At 38.3% G+C, this 14,524-nt stretch overlaps 1 protein-coding gene across 8 annotated transcripts in view; it reads left to right on the forward strand.

Moving 5' to 3' along the window:
- Nucleotides 1-2,464: 2,464 nt before the first annotated feature.
- HDAC9 (histone deacetylase 9) overlaps nucleotides 2,465-14,524 on the forward strand; it is a 741,574-nt gene continuing 729,514 nt past the window's right edge. For 2 of the 8 annotated variants that reach the window (XM_030308055.2, XM_030308057.2), the window contains exon 1: nucleotides 2,478-2,519. In XM_030308055.2, the coding sequence (XP_030163915.2) occupies nucleotides 2,504-2,519 (16 nt within the window). In that variant the 5' untranslated portion in view covers nucleotides 2,478-2,503. Of the gene's footprint in view, nucleotides 2,520-14,524 lie in introns of all 8 variants that reach the window. The other 6 variants (XM_030308059.2, XM_030308061.2, XM_030308058.2 and 3 more) reach the window with 4 other exon arrangements.

The following is a 14,524-nucleotide window of genomic DNA, read 5'->3' on the forward strand; positions in this document are numbered from 1 at the left end:
GGCTCATGGGATTTTAACCAACACGCACAGCTCTATCAGTATGCATCTGTAGCTCTCTGGTTCAGTATTGAAAAAAGGAGAAGTTCATGCTCCTGTAAAATGTTTTATAAATAAGGAAAAATTCTCAGCTTCTGGAAGAGAATATTAGTCATTTTTTCACATTTTCTTTAGGTCTACAGTCTGTAATTTTCCTTAGCATGTTATCTGGACTTCACTTAGTGTTATTTTCCTTTTACTTTATTATGTGATGATAAGTCTGGTTTATTATTTCTTATTTTAATACTAGATTTTATTTTCCCATCTACTCAACTGTCCAGTGTTTCACTTTCCTACTTTTCTTGTAAATATTGGATTCTTCTTACATCTCTTCAATCTGGATTTGCTCATTGGGAGGTAGGGCAAGTTTTGGAGGACTTCTGAAGTGTGTACATACTCATGCATGGGAGCACTTGATTGATTTTTTTAAGTTTATTTATTTTTTTTGGGGGGGAGGGACAGAGAGTGTGAGTGAGGGAGGAGGAGAGAGAAGAGGGAGAGACAATCCCAAGCAGGCTGTGTGCTGTCAGTACAGAGCCCGACATGGGCTCAGTCTCACAAACTACGTGATCATGATCTGAACTGAGATCAAGAGTCAGAACCTTAACCATCTGAGCCACCCAGGTGCCCCAGCACTTCATTGAGTTTGCAAAAATATACTGTATTCAGGTTGGATTCAGAGTCTCTGAGTTTCATTTTAGGTCAGTAAAAGAGCCTTGCAAAATACTTGTTTTAAAAGAGGGGCTTTGTGATCCATAAGCTTAATATTCTAGGTGGGCATCAAGGATGTATCTAAGTCCTAAAGAGGCTGACAGTCTTCTAGAAAGACATTCCATAGAAATAATTTATGGCTAGACTGAGATGAACTTCAGAGAGGGTGCAAGTTGGTATGTTTGAATGGAGAAGGAAGGCTTCTGGAAGAGGCCAAGGAGGTGGCCCTGAATGTAGAAGCCTGGGGAGGCTGCAAAAAATTTTAGAGAAAGAGTGTGAGTCTTTTTCATTTTCCTTCCCTTCTTTTTGCTCTAGAACTCTGTGTGTTTTTCTCTTCCTTCTGTGAAGATACAGAAGCCACCGATGTTGGTGGGAGGGCCATGGGTGTGAAATGTTGATTTCAGGTATTTGCTCCTCCTCTTAAACTCACACAGTTAGGCAGACATGACCTTGAGGGCTTAGAAATGTGCAACTGTTGCTCTTCAAGGCAGATTGGAGCTGGGATCTCAGAACAAGGTATGGCTGGTATTTCACCTCAGTACAGTATACTTTCTTAGTTCTAACTAGAAAACAAACTATGGAGGTGGAAAATAAATTCACTAGTTTCACCAAATTTTTCCTTTCTTCATTTGATTGGGTGAGTAGCAAGAACACTAAGAAAGGAAAAGTGACAGTAATGAATTGCTAGCTTCCTTAGCGTGCCTTAGTTTACCAAAGCTAATTCTTTTTGCAAACGCTACCACCATATGCAATTATATAAAAACTGCCAGAATTTCTCTGAAGGGACTGAAGTTTTCAATTTCTCAGCCAATCAGAGGCAGAAGTTACTGTAATGATTTGATTTTCAGAAAATTTTTTTTCCCACTGCCCTAATGATATGGTGGGAAATACACTTCAAAGTGAGTATTCCATATTTAATTCAAATGCCATACATTTAAATAACTTAGAAAATCCTGTGATAGAGGTTTCTGGGGAGCCAGTGTTTTATATATTGCTATTTTTGGAGTTGGATTGTCACATCAGAATTACTTTATCTCATTAAAATCTGTCTTTAGGTTGTGTATTTTCTTTTCATTTACTGCAGATACTTACAACCATAAGACAGTTCATGATTTCTTTAAAGGACGCTTAGTTTTCCCTCATTCAGAGGCATATTCCTTACTTGGCCCTATGTTTTAATTGATAAACTCTGGAGGAAGAGACTTGTCCTAGCCAGGGCCCCAAGTTGTGGAAGTGTATATATCCGGTAAACTGGCTCCATTCCAGGGCAGAGAATTTATCAGCAGTGAAACACCAGCTACTTCCCACACATCCTCTGATTGCATTAAAATCACTCCTCTGCACACCCGACTGAGAGTATGCTTAGAGTATGGAGCTGACAGACATTCTCTCTCCTCCTCCTCCTCGTTTTGCAAAATCGCTGGTTTCTGTAGTCTGTCGGGCTTCTTATTAATAGTAATAAAACGTTCATTCATTAAGTGTCTCATGCCTATGAACTAGATACTGACTGTCACTCTCTTTCCCCTCAAGTTAGGTTGTTTTTATAAAGGCGTGCTGTACCAGAGAAGTGAGCTGGAAAACTGATCTCGGGTCTGTAGCATCAGGTACTATTTAACCAGTGGGAGGGACTGATAAAATTAGCAAGTTGACTAACCACTTCCCTTCCTTGTGGCTCTTTAATATTATAACGGATACAGAAAAGTTCAGAAGCACTGGGCTAGTTTTCGAAACCACAGCACATTTTGGCAAAGAGGGAATGTACAACAGAACGGGTAAGTTTGTCTCTTTTCACCTTTTAAGAGAACTGTGAAAAGGCTATAGGGGTGGAAGTTTTTAGTTTGATTATGCAAATAGTCTTTAGTAGTTTGTAGGCTGTGGAAAGAAACCCGCTGCGGGGAAGGAAGGAAAAGGTTTTTCCTATCAGCAGCAGTAGCTCCAGGAACAGCAGATGTTAGAGTGAGCCAAAGGTTCAACTCCGAGAATATCTTCGTTGTCCCAGATAGATGAGAGTAAAATACTCCTGGGGAAGGATTCTCGTATTAGTAAAATTTTTGATGAATAAGTTCCTGCACTCTTAGTTCTTGCAATCAATCCAGTAGAGACATTGTCCAAAGAAATATTGAGTTACTGAACCCAGGTGTCTGGATCCTAAAATGGGTTAAGATCTTCAGTTATCTTGTTTGTGGTTTAAATTTTTATTGCTTTTAACTTTTTATTATGGAGAATCTCAAATACAAACAGAAGTAGAGTGCACTGTGCACAGATTCCCTGTGCCTTATCACAAAGCTTCAAGAGGCACAGGACTCAGGGTCCACTTTGTTTCATCCACACCTCTGTGATGGAGTTCCCACTTCAGTGCTAGTAGAATTATAATATTTTAAATGTGCGTATTCTGAATATTAAATGAAAGAGGCCTAGAATCTGTTCAAAGCTCCTGCCAGTTCAGTAACATAAGTTTTAGAGAAATATCCTTACAGAATATTAAATTATGAATCAGAGAAAGCAAGACCAACTTTCCAGTTGTTTGGCCAATGGGAGTGGGGCATAGAGGAGAGGCGTGAAGATTAAGGACTTGGAGCTAGACTGGGTCAAATTGTGGTTCCATGCAATCCAGTGTTTTGTTTAGGAAGTTTCCCAATCTTTGTCTTTTAAAAAATGTTTATTTCTGAGAGAGAGAGTGTGTGAGTGGGAGAGGAGTAGGGAAACAGGGGGACAGAGAATCCGAAGTGGGCCCCACACGGACAGCAGAGACCCCGATGTGGGGTGTGAACTCACGAACCACAAGATTACACCTTGAGCCCAAGTCAGACACTTAACCAACCGAGCCACCCAAGTGCACCAAGGAAGTTTCCTGAACTTTCTATGCCTTGGTTTCTCACCTGAAAAATGAAGAAAAATGACAGTATTGATGTTTTTGAAGATAGGAGACAATGAGACTGTCCGTACATGTAAAGACTTGGCCAAGTGCTGAGAATACAGAGAGCTCACTCTGTATTAGCTCCCCAACTGTTTGCTGAAATGATTAGAGTCATAGGAGGGATGAGCTCTGTTCAGACAGAAAGCCAAACATGTGTCTGGGCATACTTGGTTGATTTCTGACCGTTGCTTTCTTTTGATTATTTGATGATGTGAGGCCAGGGAAAGTGTCCATGGAGATGTCTTACTTGTTCCTGGGCTCCTGAAAACTCCCTGCTCTTGCTCTTCCCCACCAGCTCCGAATTAATTCTCTCTGAAGAGTGTCAGAGCATGTCTTGTCCGTACTCTAGCTTTGAGGATGAGGGACTAGAAATTTGCTTCAGCTGACAGAACAAGGAGACGTCAGTCTGGGGAGAGAGGCACGAGCCCCTCTCATCCCGGAGAGGGGGTGTGTTGTCAGTGGGTTTAGGCAATGCTGCAGGGCCTGAGAAGCTGCCTCAGATCTGAACAATTGTCCTTTCTCTCAGAGACAGGACCCCCTAGGCTTGCTGTGGTTTTCCAGGGCTGCAAGCTGCCTAGATGCTTTCTTCATTAGTAAAGGAGGATGGTGGAATTCTGAAGATGGCAGTAAGTGGGGAAGTGAGGACTCTCTTATTTCTTATTTCTCTCTGTTAATAAAAACACTAATGACTGCTATTTACTGAGCATTTACCATGTGCCTTGTACTGCGCTGGGTGGTTTCCTCATTTAATACTCCTAATATGCCCATGCGACGCTTAGTGTTACTATCTTCATTTTATAGCTAAGGAAACCGAGGCACAGACAGATGAAGCAACTTACCTTTGATTACCCAGCTAATAAGAGACAGCTAGGATTCTGTTCCAGGTCTGTCTTAGAGCATTTGTCCTTAAGAAATCAGTTTATTCATACATATGCAGTCAAAATGCATCCATGATTTTGCTCTTAGCCTTTCCAAGGTGAAAGTCATCAGTGTTCCTTTAAAGCAAAGCGAATGGAAAAGCTTTTGTCTAGCAATAGATTTCCCACAGTGAATTTTCATAATGCCTAATTATAAGCTGGAAATTTGTCAGAAATCTTTACAAATAAAGAGGCTCTGGTGGAGGTGGAGTTACCACTGTAAGGAAGTAAATATTGAACTGACAGGGGGACAAAAAAGAAATGCTCTTTTAGTAAATTAACCATGTCTCAGTGGCGGATTTAGTTTTTAAGGCTATTCGTCTCTCTTGAGTTTTTGTAAACGAGGGGTGAAATTCATCTGTGTCAACTTTCAAGAACATGCAGAACCGTTGTAAAACAAATGATAAACAATGGTGCACTGCAGAAATAAAAATTGGCTGAATCTTCTGGGAGGTGCTGAAGAGAACTGGGTCATGCACAGTCAGACATTTTAGAGACCTGGAATTGACTTTCAGTGCCTTTTCTTTCAGATTACTGGTACGACTGTAAAAATAAAAACCAGTGTGTGAATGAAGGAAGAGTTTCATTTCACAACTTTGGAGAAATTTCTTTCCCCTCCAGTGGAGTAATGGTGTTTTAAAAAATTTTCCTTCACTGAGAGAGGCATTATCTGAAATTTCCAGCTGAAAATGAAAACATCAGATAGAAAATAATTGACTTCTCTTATCAGGCAATCAGGTGCATTCAGCAATCTCTCATCTTTATTTTTCCTTTATTGGCTACAGAACTTTTGTCATCTTGATAGGATCAGCCAAGCTTTACTTATAAAAACATTGGAAGAGATTTGAAATTGGACTTTTTTTTTTTTTTTTTTGCAGAGAAAGGGGATAAATGGAGTTGAGACTGCTGGCAGGGGAGGGAGTAAAGTCAGAAAGATCGTGGTTATAAAGTATCCTTGGATTCTTTCATTTTTGCAAAAGCGAAGATGCTATTTAGTGCTGGTGACTGCAAACCATTGTTTGCAGAACTGTTCCATCACGAGTGTTTTCTTTTCTCTAATGTCTTTATCTCGGAAGAGCAGGTCATTCATTACTTGTAAGGGATTCAGAGTTGGACATTTCCATGTCTGTCTATGGCTAGAAACAGATTCAAAAGTGCCATTTTGCTGGTCCTAGTCACCTGCTTTATGCATTTAATGTAATTTCTGATGGCTTTGGTCACAGCCATTGGAAGACTGAATAGTAATGACCTCATGCTTCCAAATCCACTTGTTCCTGTCCTAATCTTCAGTATTTGTCCCTACTGTTTTGGGGATTAAATATTTTATTAAAAGTCTTAGATAAATAAAGCCTTGTTTTTTCCCAGAGATGAATTCTCTTGTTTATTTTATTTATTATTTATTATTTATCATTTTTTATTATTTTTTTCTTCCTGTTCTTTTGACCCTTTCATCACAAATTTTAAGTATCACCTGCCCTTGAGATTTAGAGATCAATAATTGCAGCTTCTGTCTCCGAAATCTTACAGACTAGCGGGTAAACATTATTGTATGAAGTGAAGGAAGCTGTAATTCGTAAAGCATATCCTGTCTTCGTTAGACTGTCTACATTGGGAAAGGTCTTGTGTGTGTTAGTCAGAGACCAGGCTTGGAGATGAGAGAGCTATGGATCCAGTTCTGTTACTCTGTGATGTGAAAGTATCTTACTAACCTTCCTAAGCCTTGATGTATTTACCTGTAAAATGATACGGAGCTCATAGCAGCTTTGTATGAATTATATGCTATGATACATGTTAAATGTTTACATACCAGGCCACATATGGTTTGATGGATCAGAGAGCTCTCTCTCTAAAGATGCTCATTTTAAGATGAGCCTGAATGGCACAGAAAGATCTTTCTAAGTCACAGGGACCTGCTTGTGCCAGGTGGTAAGGAGTTTGGCTTCTCTGAGAGAGTAAAGACCACCATGGATAAAACATGTACAAAGGGGAAAGTTGCTTGGACATGTAAGCAAAGGAGTTCAGATGGTGCAGAGCCTACTAGGTCATGGCAGGGAATTGCATATTGCTGTAAGTGCAATCAGAAGTGATTGCAAGTTTACACTGGAAGTTGCATGATCTGAATAGTATTTTTAAATTATTGAGTGGAGAATAGGTTCTTAAGAAGCAAGAGTAGACATATGGAAACAGGTTAGAAAACTCTTTGAGTAGCCAAGTCCAGAAATGATTGTAGCCTTCAGTAAGTAGTACCAGTGGGGATGAGGACAGTGGACAGAACTGACAGATCCAGTAAAATAAATAGGATTTGATAACTAATTAGATGGGAAAATAAGAATGAGGAAAATGTCAATTCTGATCCGATGGCATGAGCAGCTGGATCAAGGGAGATGTCATATTGAAGATGGGGCTTGAACATCTCAACTGAAATGCTCTTGGAACTTTGAAGGGACGACGTCAAGGAGGCAGTTGATGGCACATAGACGGTATATGAAGGTGTGGAAATAGATCTGACCACCGGGGATATAGTATGAAGTGAGAAAAGCTAAGGGCTCAGTACTCAACCAGGGAGACTCCAAAATTTGGAAGACAGAGGGGAATTGGTCAGTAAAGGAGATGGATGAGTAGCTGCCAGAGAAAATGGAAAACACAAAGCATAGAATATTCAGGAGAAATGAGTGGTTACTCATATCCAGTGCTAATTAAAGAGCTAATCAATTATCAACAAATGCCATGGAATTTAGTAATGTGGAGCTTATTGGCACACAATAAATACACAGAAAATTTAATTTCTTTAAAATGTTCCTGCATTTTGACATATTGACTAATCAATTTACTGCTAATTGAATACATCAGTGAAGATTAATTCTTATTTAAGAGTCATTTTAAGTGGCACTATATTTATCAATTTCCTTATTTTCATGTAGCTGTATAGTATTCAAGGAAATAATAAGTTACTTAGGCTGCTCTAAATTGATTTCCCATAATGCGTAATTTGCTTGAACTTAGCACTTTTTTCCTATTTGTATTTCTGTTGTCAAGGCTGCTGGGTCCTATTGCTGAGGGCACCTCTAGAGTGTGTTATTCATATAGAGCAGTGGTTTTCAACTGGGGGACAGTTTTATACTACAGAAATACTTGGCAATATTTTGAATGTCACAACTGGGGACAGACTATGCTACTGGCTTCTAGTGGGAAGAGGCCAAGGATGCTGTTAAATATCCAACAATGTATCAGACAACCTTACACAACAAAGAATTATTTGACCCAAAATGTCAATAGTGCTGAGGCTGAGAAACCTTGACATAAATTACCATGCAGACCTATTCAGTGCTTACCATCAAGCATTGACAATAGTAGTTCTTAACTAGGGTTTTTCTGCAAGCGAGTAGGGATCTCTGTTCTTGATCAGTGTTTTTGATAAGTTTGTATAGCAAGTAATCTTGTAACTTTGTTTTCATCTTGGGGTTTGGTGGAAGGAATTAAATAAATAAAAATAAAATGCATTTGGATGAACTGCCTCAGTAAATTAATTTTCAGTAGAATTTATCAGTATGATTAGAAATAGAGAGCAGTGCTCCACCCAATGGATGTTAGACTGTTTTACCTCAGAGTTGGAAACTTTTAAGTAGACTTCTTTTTTTTTTTTTTTTTTTTTTGAGAGAGAGAGAGAGAGTCCACACACATGTGCACACAAAGGAGGGATAGAGAGAGAGGGAGAGGAAATTCCAAGCAGGCTCTGCACTGTCAGCACAGAGCCTGACGTGGGATGTGATCTCAAGCATCCCGAGAGCCTGACGTGGCAGGTGATCTCAAGAATCCTGAGATCATGATCTGAGCCAAGATCAAGAGTCAGATGCTTTACTGACTGAGCCACCCAGGGACCTCTAGAGGTAAGTTCTTATGCTAATGGGCATATAGGGAAGTTTTAGAATTAAAAAATCATTTTAAAAGTTATTAGATTCATTTTTAAAAAAATTTATAATTTATAATTTCGCCCCTTTAAAAATAAACAGTTTTATTTTAAATTTTTTCATAAAATAGTCCATATATCTAAAATTGTGTATATGTATATGTACAAATATAGTGAAATACTAGGTACATACATAAAACCAACTTAGGAAATTGAATATGACCATTATCAGCGCTGTCTCCTCTGAGACTCCCTGCCCCCAAAGGATAAACACAATTCTGCATTTTGGTTTATTGTTCTTTAATTCATGTTAAAAGTTTTACTACATATATGTATACGTATATGTATACCTTTAAAAGGTGTAAAATTACTTTTTCTTTTTTTTTTTTTTTTTAATTTTTTTTTTCCTTCAACGTTTATTTATTTTTGGGACAGAGAGAGACAGAGCGTGAACGGGGGAGGGGCAGAGAGAGAGGGAGACACAGAATCGGAAACAGGCTCCAGGCTCTGAGCCATCAGCCCAGAGCCTGACGCGGGGCTCGAACTCACGGACGGCGAGATCGTGACCTGGCTGAAGTCGGACGCTCAACCGACTGCGCCACCCAGGCGCCCCTAAAATTACTTTTTCAAATGCCTGTGTGTATGAAATTAGACCATTGTCTTACACCATACACAAAAATCAACTCAAAATGGATTAAAGACTCTAATGCCTTAAACTATGAAACTCCGAGGAAAAAATAGAGGAAAAGCTTCATAACATTAGTCTTTGCAATGATTTCTTATATATGATACAAAAATCACAGGCAACAAAAGCAAAAATAAATAAATTTTGCACAGCAATGGACACCGTTAACCGACCGAAAAGACAACTTACAGAATGGAAGAAAATATTTACAAACCGTGTATCTTATGAGGAGTTAATATCCAAAAAATATAAAGACATCCTACAACTCAAGGCAAAAATAAATAAGTAAACAAATAAATAGCCTGATTAAAATGGGCACTCTCCAAAGACAATACAGATGGCTAACAGGTATATGAAAAAAAAATGTTCACTGTTGCTAGTTATCAGGGAATTGTAAGCCCAATAATGTATCACCTCACAACTGTTAGGTGGACCTTAAGAAAAAACAAACAGAAAATAACAAGTATTGGTGAGAATGTGGAGAAATTGGAACCCTATGCACTGTTGGTGGGCATGTAAAATAGTACAGCTGCTATGAAACAGTATAGAGGTTCCTCAAAGATTAAAAATAGAATTACCATATGATCCACCAATCATACTTCTGGATATTTATCCAGAAGAATTGAAATTGGGATCTTGAAGAAATATTAGCACTCCTGTGTTCATTCCAATATTTAGTTCACTCTAGCCAAGATGTGGAAGCAACCTAAATGTTCATCAACAGACAAAGGGATAAAGAAAATGTGGCATATATGCAATGGAGTATTATTTAGCCATAAGAAAAGATATCTTGTCATATGCTACAACACAGATTAACCCTGAGTAACTAATGCTAAGTGAAACAAACCAGTTACAGAAAGAAAAAAATTCTGCATGGTTCCATATATGTGTAAAGTAGTTAAACACATAGGGAAAGAAAGCAGTAATGGTGGTTGCCAAGGGCCAGAGTGGGGGGAAAATGGGAAGTTGCTCTTCAATGGGTATAAAATTTCAGTCAATCAAGATGAAAAAGTTCTAGAGATTGATATACAACAATGTAGTTATAGTTAATAATACTGTACACTACACTTAAAAATTGTTATGTGAATAGATCTCATGCTGTGTGGTTTTTGTTACCACAATTAAAAAATGTATCTTTGCCTTTAGGATGGATTGTCAAAGGGAAGGGTGGAAGGAATAAAACAAGCTCAGTGACTGAGAAATGTAGGCTTGTGGCTTTTGGGTGATGGCAGTGGCATCATTAGAAAGGAGTAGACATCTTTTGTGACTGTCTGCATCCCTGGATAAAGTATGAGCCTGAGATCAAAATGACAGTGTTTTATTTGAATTTTTAAAATTTTTTTAATTTTAAAAAAATTGTTTATGTTTATGTTTGAGAGAGAGCAAGAGAAAGACAGAGGGTGAATAGGAGAGGGGCAGAGAGAGAGGGAGACACAGAATCCCAAGCGGGCTCCAGTCTCTGAGCTGTCAGCACAGAGCCCGACGTGGGGCCCAAACCCACAAACTGCAAGATCATGACCTGAGCTGAATTTGGATACTTAACAAACTGAGGCACCCAGGCACCCCCTACCTGACAGTGTTTTAAACACAATGATACAGTGAATGTTTTATTAGCAGACACACAGAAGGAGACAGGACAAGGAATATACACAGTGAGATTGATTTTGTATGCTGCGCCTTCCTTCAGGAAGAGTGAAGTACCATGTTCATTACCTGGACTTGTCCTTGCCCTGGCAGCAGGACACTGTAGAGTTTCTCAGGGAAGTTCCAGAGAGGGATTAATCATTGTCAAGATGGCAGAAGTAGAGGTGGCTATTTGAGAGTCTTCAGTGTGGCGTGCAAGTTGAAACTGCACGAAAGGAAGAAAGTAGGACTAAAAGGGATATGAAGTTTGGGGAATGCCACAAGGAATGGTGGCCTGAAAAAAAAAAAAAACATCATGAGCTTTTTCTATTGTTTTTTATTTTTATTTTAAAATCCTCTATCAATTTATTTCTATTCCATATAATTCCTCTCTCTTTACCATATGCATTATTGTAGTGGCTTAACATTCAAAACTAGGTTGAATTCTTGTGACAATAAATGTGATATGATTTGGAATTTTTATATGATTTGGGACAACTTTTTAGTCCTGGTTGAAAGAATGTAATTCCCCAAAGAATCAGAAGTGGTGTCCTTGCTAAGTAGATCGCGACATCAGCAAAGCTGGTTTCTATGGCCGCCATTCACCATTCTCGTTTTGGTTGGTCTGTTTGATCCTGAATTTCCTCCTCTTCAAAATAAAAAGTTGGTCTAGATGATGGTAAAATCGTTTAAAGACATTTTCTCTGCCTTTTGAGCTTTTCTCTCTTTTAATCTTCATGAACCTTCTTCTTACGTTTTAGGGCCTAAACCTGGGGGATTTCACTCTTCCTTCCTCCCTCCCACACAATTTAAATGTTACAGTTCTGCATTCCCTTTTCTCAGAGGCCCACTAGTTACTAACGCTAACGTGTCAGGTCTGTATTATACACAGTAATTCACAATACGCTATTATTGGCGTAATGTATTCGCTCCCAGATGGTATCTTCACTGGGGGCTTCATTGCCTGCATCTGAAGAGGTGCTGCTTGGTGGACTGTTCAGGTATCATGGCAGGTGCAAGTCACAAAGGTCTATGTTCGCATTATTTATTTCCACAGGTACTTCTTTGGTCCATATTTGTCTAACCTTTGTCAACATGACATCAGACATTAACAGACCTATATTTTTACATTTTTCTTGCTTGAGATGATTTTTCAAAAGAAATTTTTACTTTTAAAGCAGTTAACATTCTTTTATTCAACTTGTACTTGAATTAATTAAATAGGTTCTTAAGTCAATTTTTATGTAATCATGTTGCTGCCTAGGGCACTCTGAAGCATATGCTACAGCTGCTAGATGTTTCAATATTCCCATATGAAAAGTTACACAAATAGTAAACCTGCTATTTTAGAATTACCTCTAAGAAAACTAAAATGTTATTAAAAACATTGTACCAGAATTTTGTTGTTTTGTAATAACACCATGAATGGAAACCCAGTAGGAAGAAGAGAAAGTATTTTATATTTATCGTAAGGACTGAATCTGTTTGGTTCAAAATGATCAGAGTTAGATTTTGAACTTTTTTGGAGCCCAACTTTTCTAAGAGTTTCAAATGAATAAAGATATTTATATAATTAAAATTCAGTTTATTATTAAAAACTGAATTAAGATGACGGTGAAAGAACAGCCCTCAGGTGTGTTGGTCTGCATTTTAAAGCGATACATTTAATGTTTATGCAAGAGTAAGACTTTTTTGTAAATTTACTTTAAAAAGTGATTAGCACCTTTGCTGTAGAGTTCCTACAATTTTTTTGGTAACACTGCATAAAATTTGAAGCATTTTTTTTTTTTTTTGCTTCAAAATTTGACCTACTTAGAAAGTCCTGATAATTCCAATGTAATATATTCCCTCAGTTTTGTAAGCGCCTTTGGGTAATGTATTGGAGAGGCAAGTAATCTCATCAAGAAGCGTAATGGACCCTATCACATTTCAAGATATATTTTTTTTCTACTACTTCTGCTTCAAATTTAGTTCTGTGTTTAATGATACCACACTCTACTGGCAAGGGTACTTTTCCAGTACTTTAACTCTCTTTGCATACAAATGGTGTTTTTGGTCTGACTGCCATTGCAGATCTTTTCCTTGAAATTAGGTGACATAATTTGATTTTTTACAGTCAGGAAAAAAAAGTGTTCATCTTCCGAGGTTTAGAAAAAGAAAGGTTGTCACTGAATAAAATGTATGGCTTGACACAATTTGAAAAATGGGTCGGTGCCAGCTCAAGAAGGCAGGAATAAACTCCTACTTGGTTGAAAAATGTGATTGGCCTGAAGTAAAGGAAAATCTCTGGGATGAGTCATTTGGGGCCCGACAATGGAGAGTGAAGCTGCACAGAGGAGGACACCTTCCCAATTCACTTATGCCTTGGCACACACTTTCCCCTGCTTGGTTGCAGTGAACTGCGTATTTTAGTCATAGACGTTAAATTTTGAAGGCCTCTCAAGAGACTCTCTTGACAAGTAAGATATTCATTATCTAGACTTTTACCAATGAAATACTTTAGGTCCCGAGAGATATTAAGTAGCTTCCCAGGAACGCACATATCACCACCCTAAAATTTAAGTCTTCCTCCCTCTAGAGCTGTGTCTCTCTAGATGGAATGTCAAAGGTAAGATCTGATTTTAACTGGTGGAAGGTATACTTCTATAAATATCAGGTTTCCTTTGACTTACCAATACTTTAATGAAAAAACACAAAAGGATGTTTTAAAAGAAGGCTGTGTAAGCCACTACAAAAGTATATGTAATGACGTATAAAATATTTTCTGTATGCTAAGTAGAAAAAAGATTATAAAGCAATATGTTCATTATATATAGTTTTTTTTATCAAAATAAGAGTAAGACATACCACAAGAGCAAATTGTTTTTCAGTGTGCAAATATCTAAAGTTTTATTTTTATTTTATTTATTTTATTTTTTTAAGTTACGTTTTTAGAAATGTTTAGTTATTTATTAGAGCAAGAAAGAGTGTGAGTGGTGGAGGGCTGGGAGAGGAGAGAGAGAATCCATGAATCCATGAATGAATCCCTGCTGTCAGCACAGAGCCTGATGCAAGGCTCGAACTCATGAACCCATGAGATCATGATGAGCTGAAATCAAGAATCAAACACTCAACTGACTGAGCCACCCAGGTGCTCCAATAAATATAAGTTTTAAAGTTCTTGAACTATATTCAAAACAAACTATTGCAATGAACAGGCAGGTTATATTAAGGCTAAGCAGAGCCTTAGCTAGAAAAAAAATGCTTTCATATTTTGGAAGACAACTATGATTTTAGGTATGTAGTTGACAAAAAAATTACCTTTAGAAGAAACAATCATTTCCTTAATGGTTGTGAAACTGCAGTTGAAAACTCTGACATCATGGATTCTAGTTAATAAAGCAGCACTCACATAACTCTTCATGAACTGTGCTGAGAAAAATACTGTCAAAAACAGAATTAAGTGGGAAAACCTGGGTGGTTCAGCTGGTTGAGTGTCCGACTCTTGATTTAGGCTCAGGTCATTATCTTGTGTTTCATGGGATGGAGCCCCATATCAGGCTCTCAGCTGATAGTGCAGATCCTGCTTGGGATCCTCTCTCTCCCTCTCTCTCCCCCCCCCCCCCACCTCCCCTACTGACATGCACATTCGCTCTCAAAATAAATAAACTGAAAAAAAGAGAGCATTGGGGCGCCTGGGTGGCGCAGTCGGTTAAGCGTCCGACTTCAGCCAGGTCACGATCTCGCGG

Source organism: Lynx canadensis, chromosome A2 (assembly GCF_007474595.2).
Source record: "Lynx canadensis isolate LIC74 chromosome A2, mLynCan4.pri.v2, whole genome shotgun sequence".
Lineage (NCBI taxonomy): Eukaryota > Metazoa > Chordata > Mammalia > Carnivora > Felidae > Lynx > Lynx canadensis.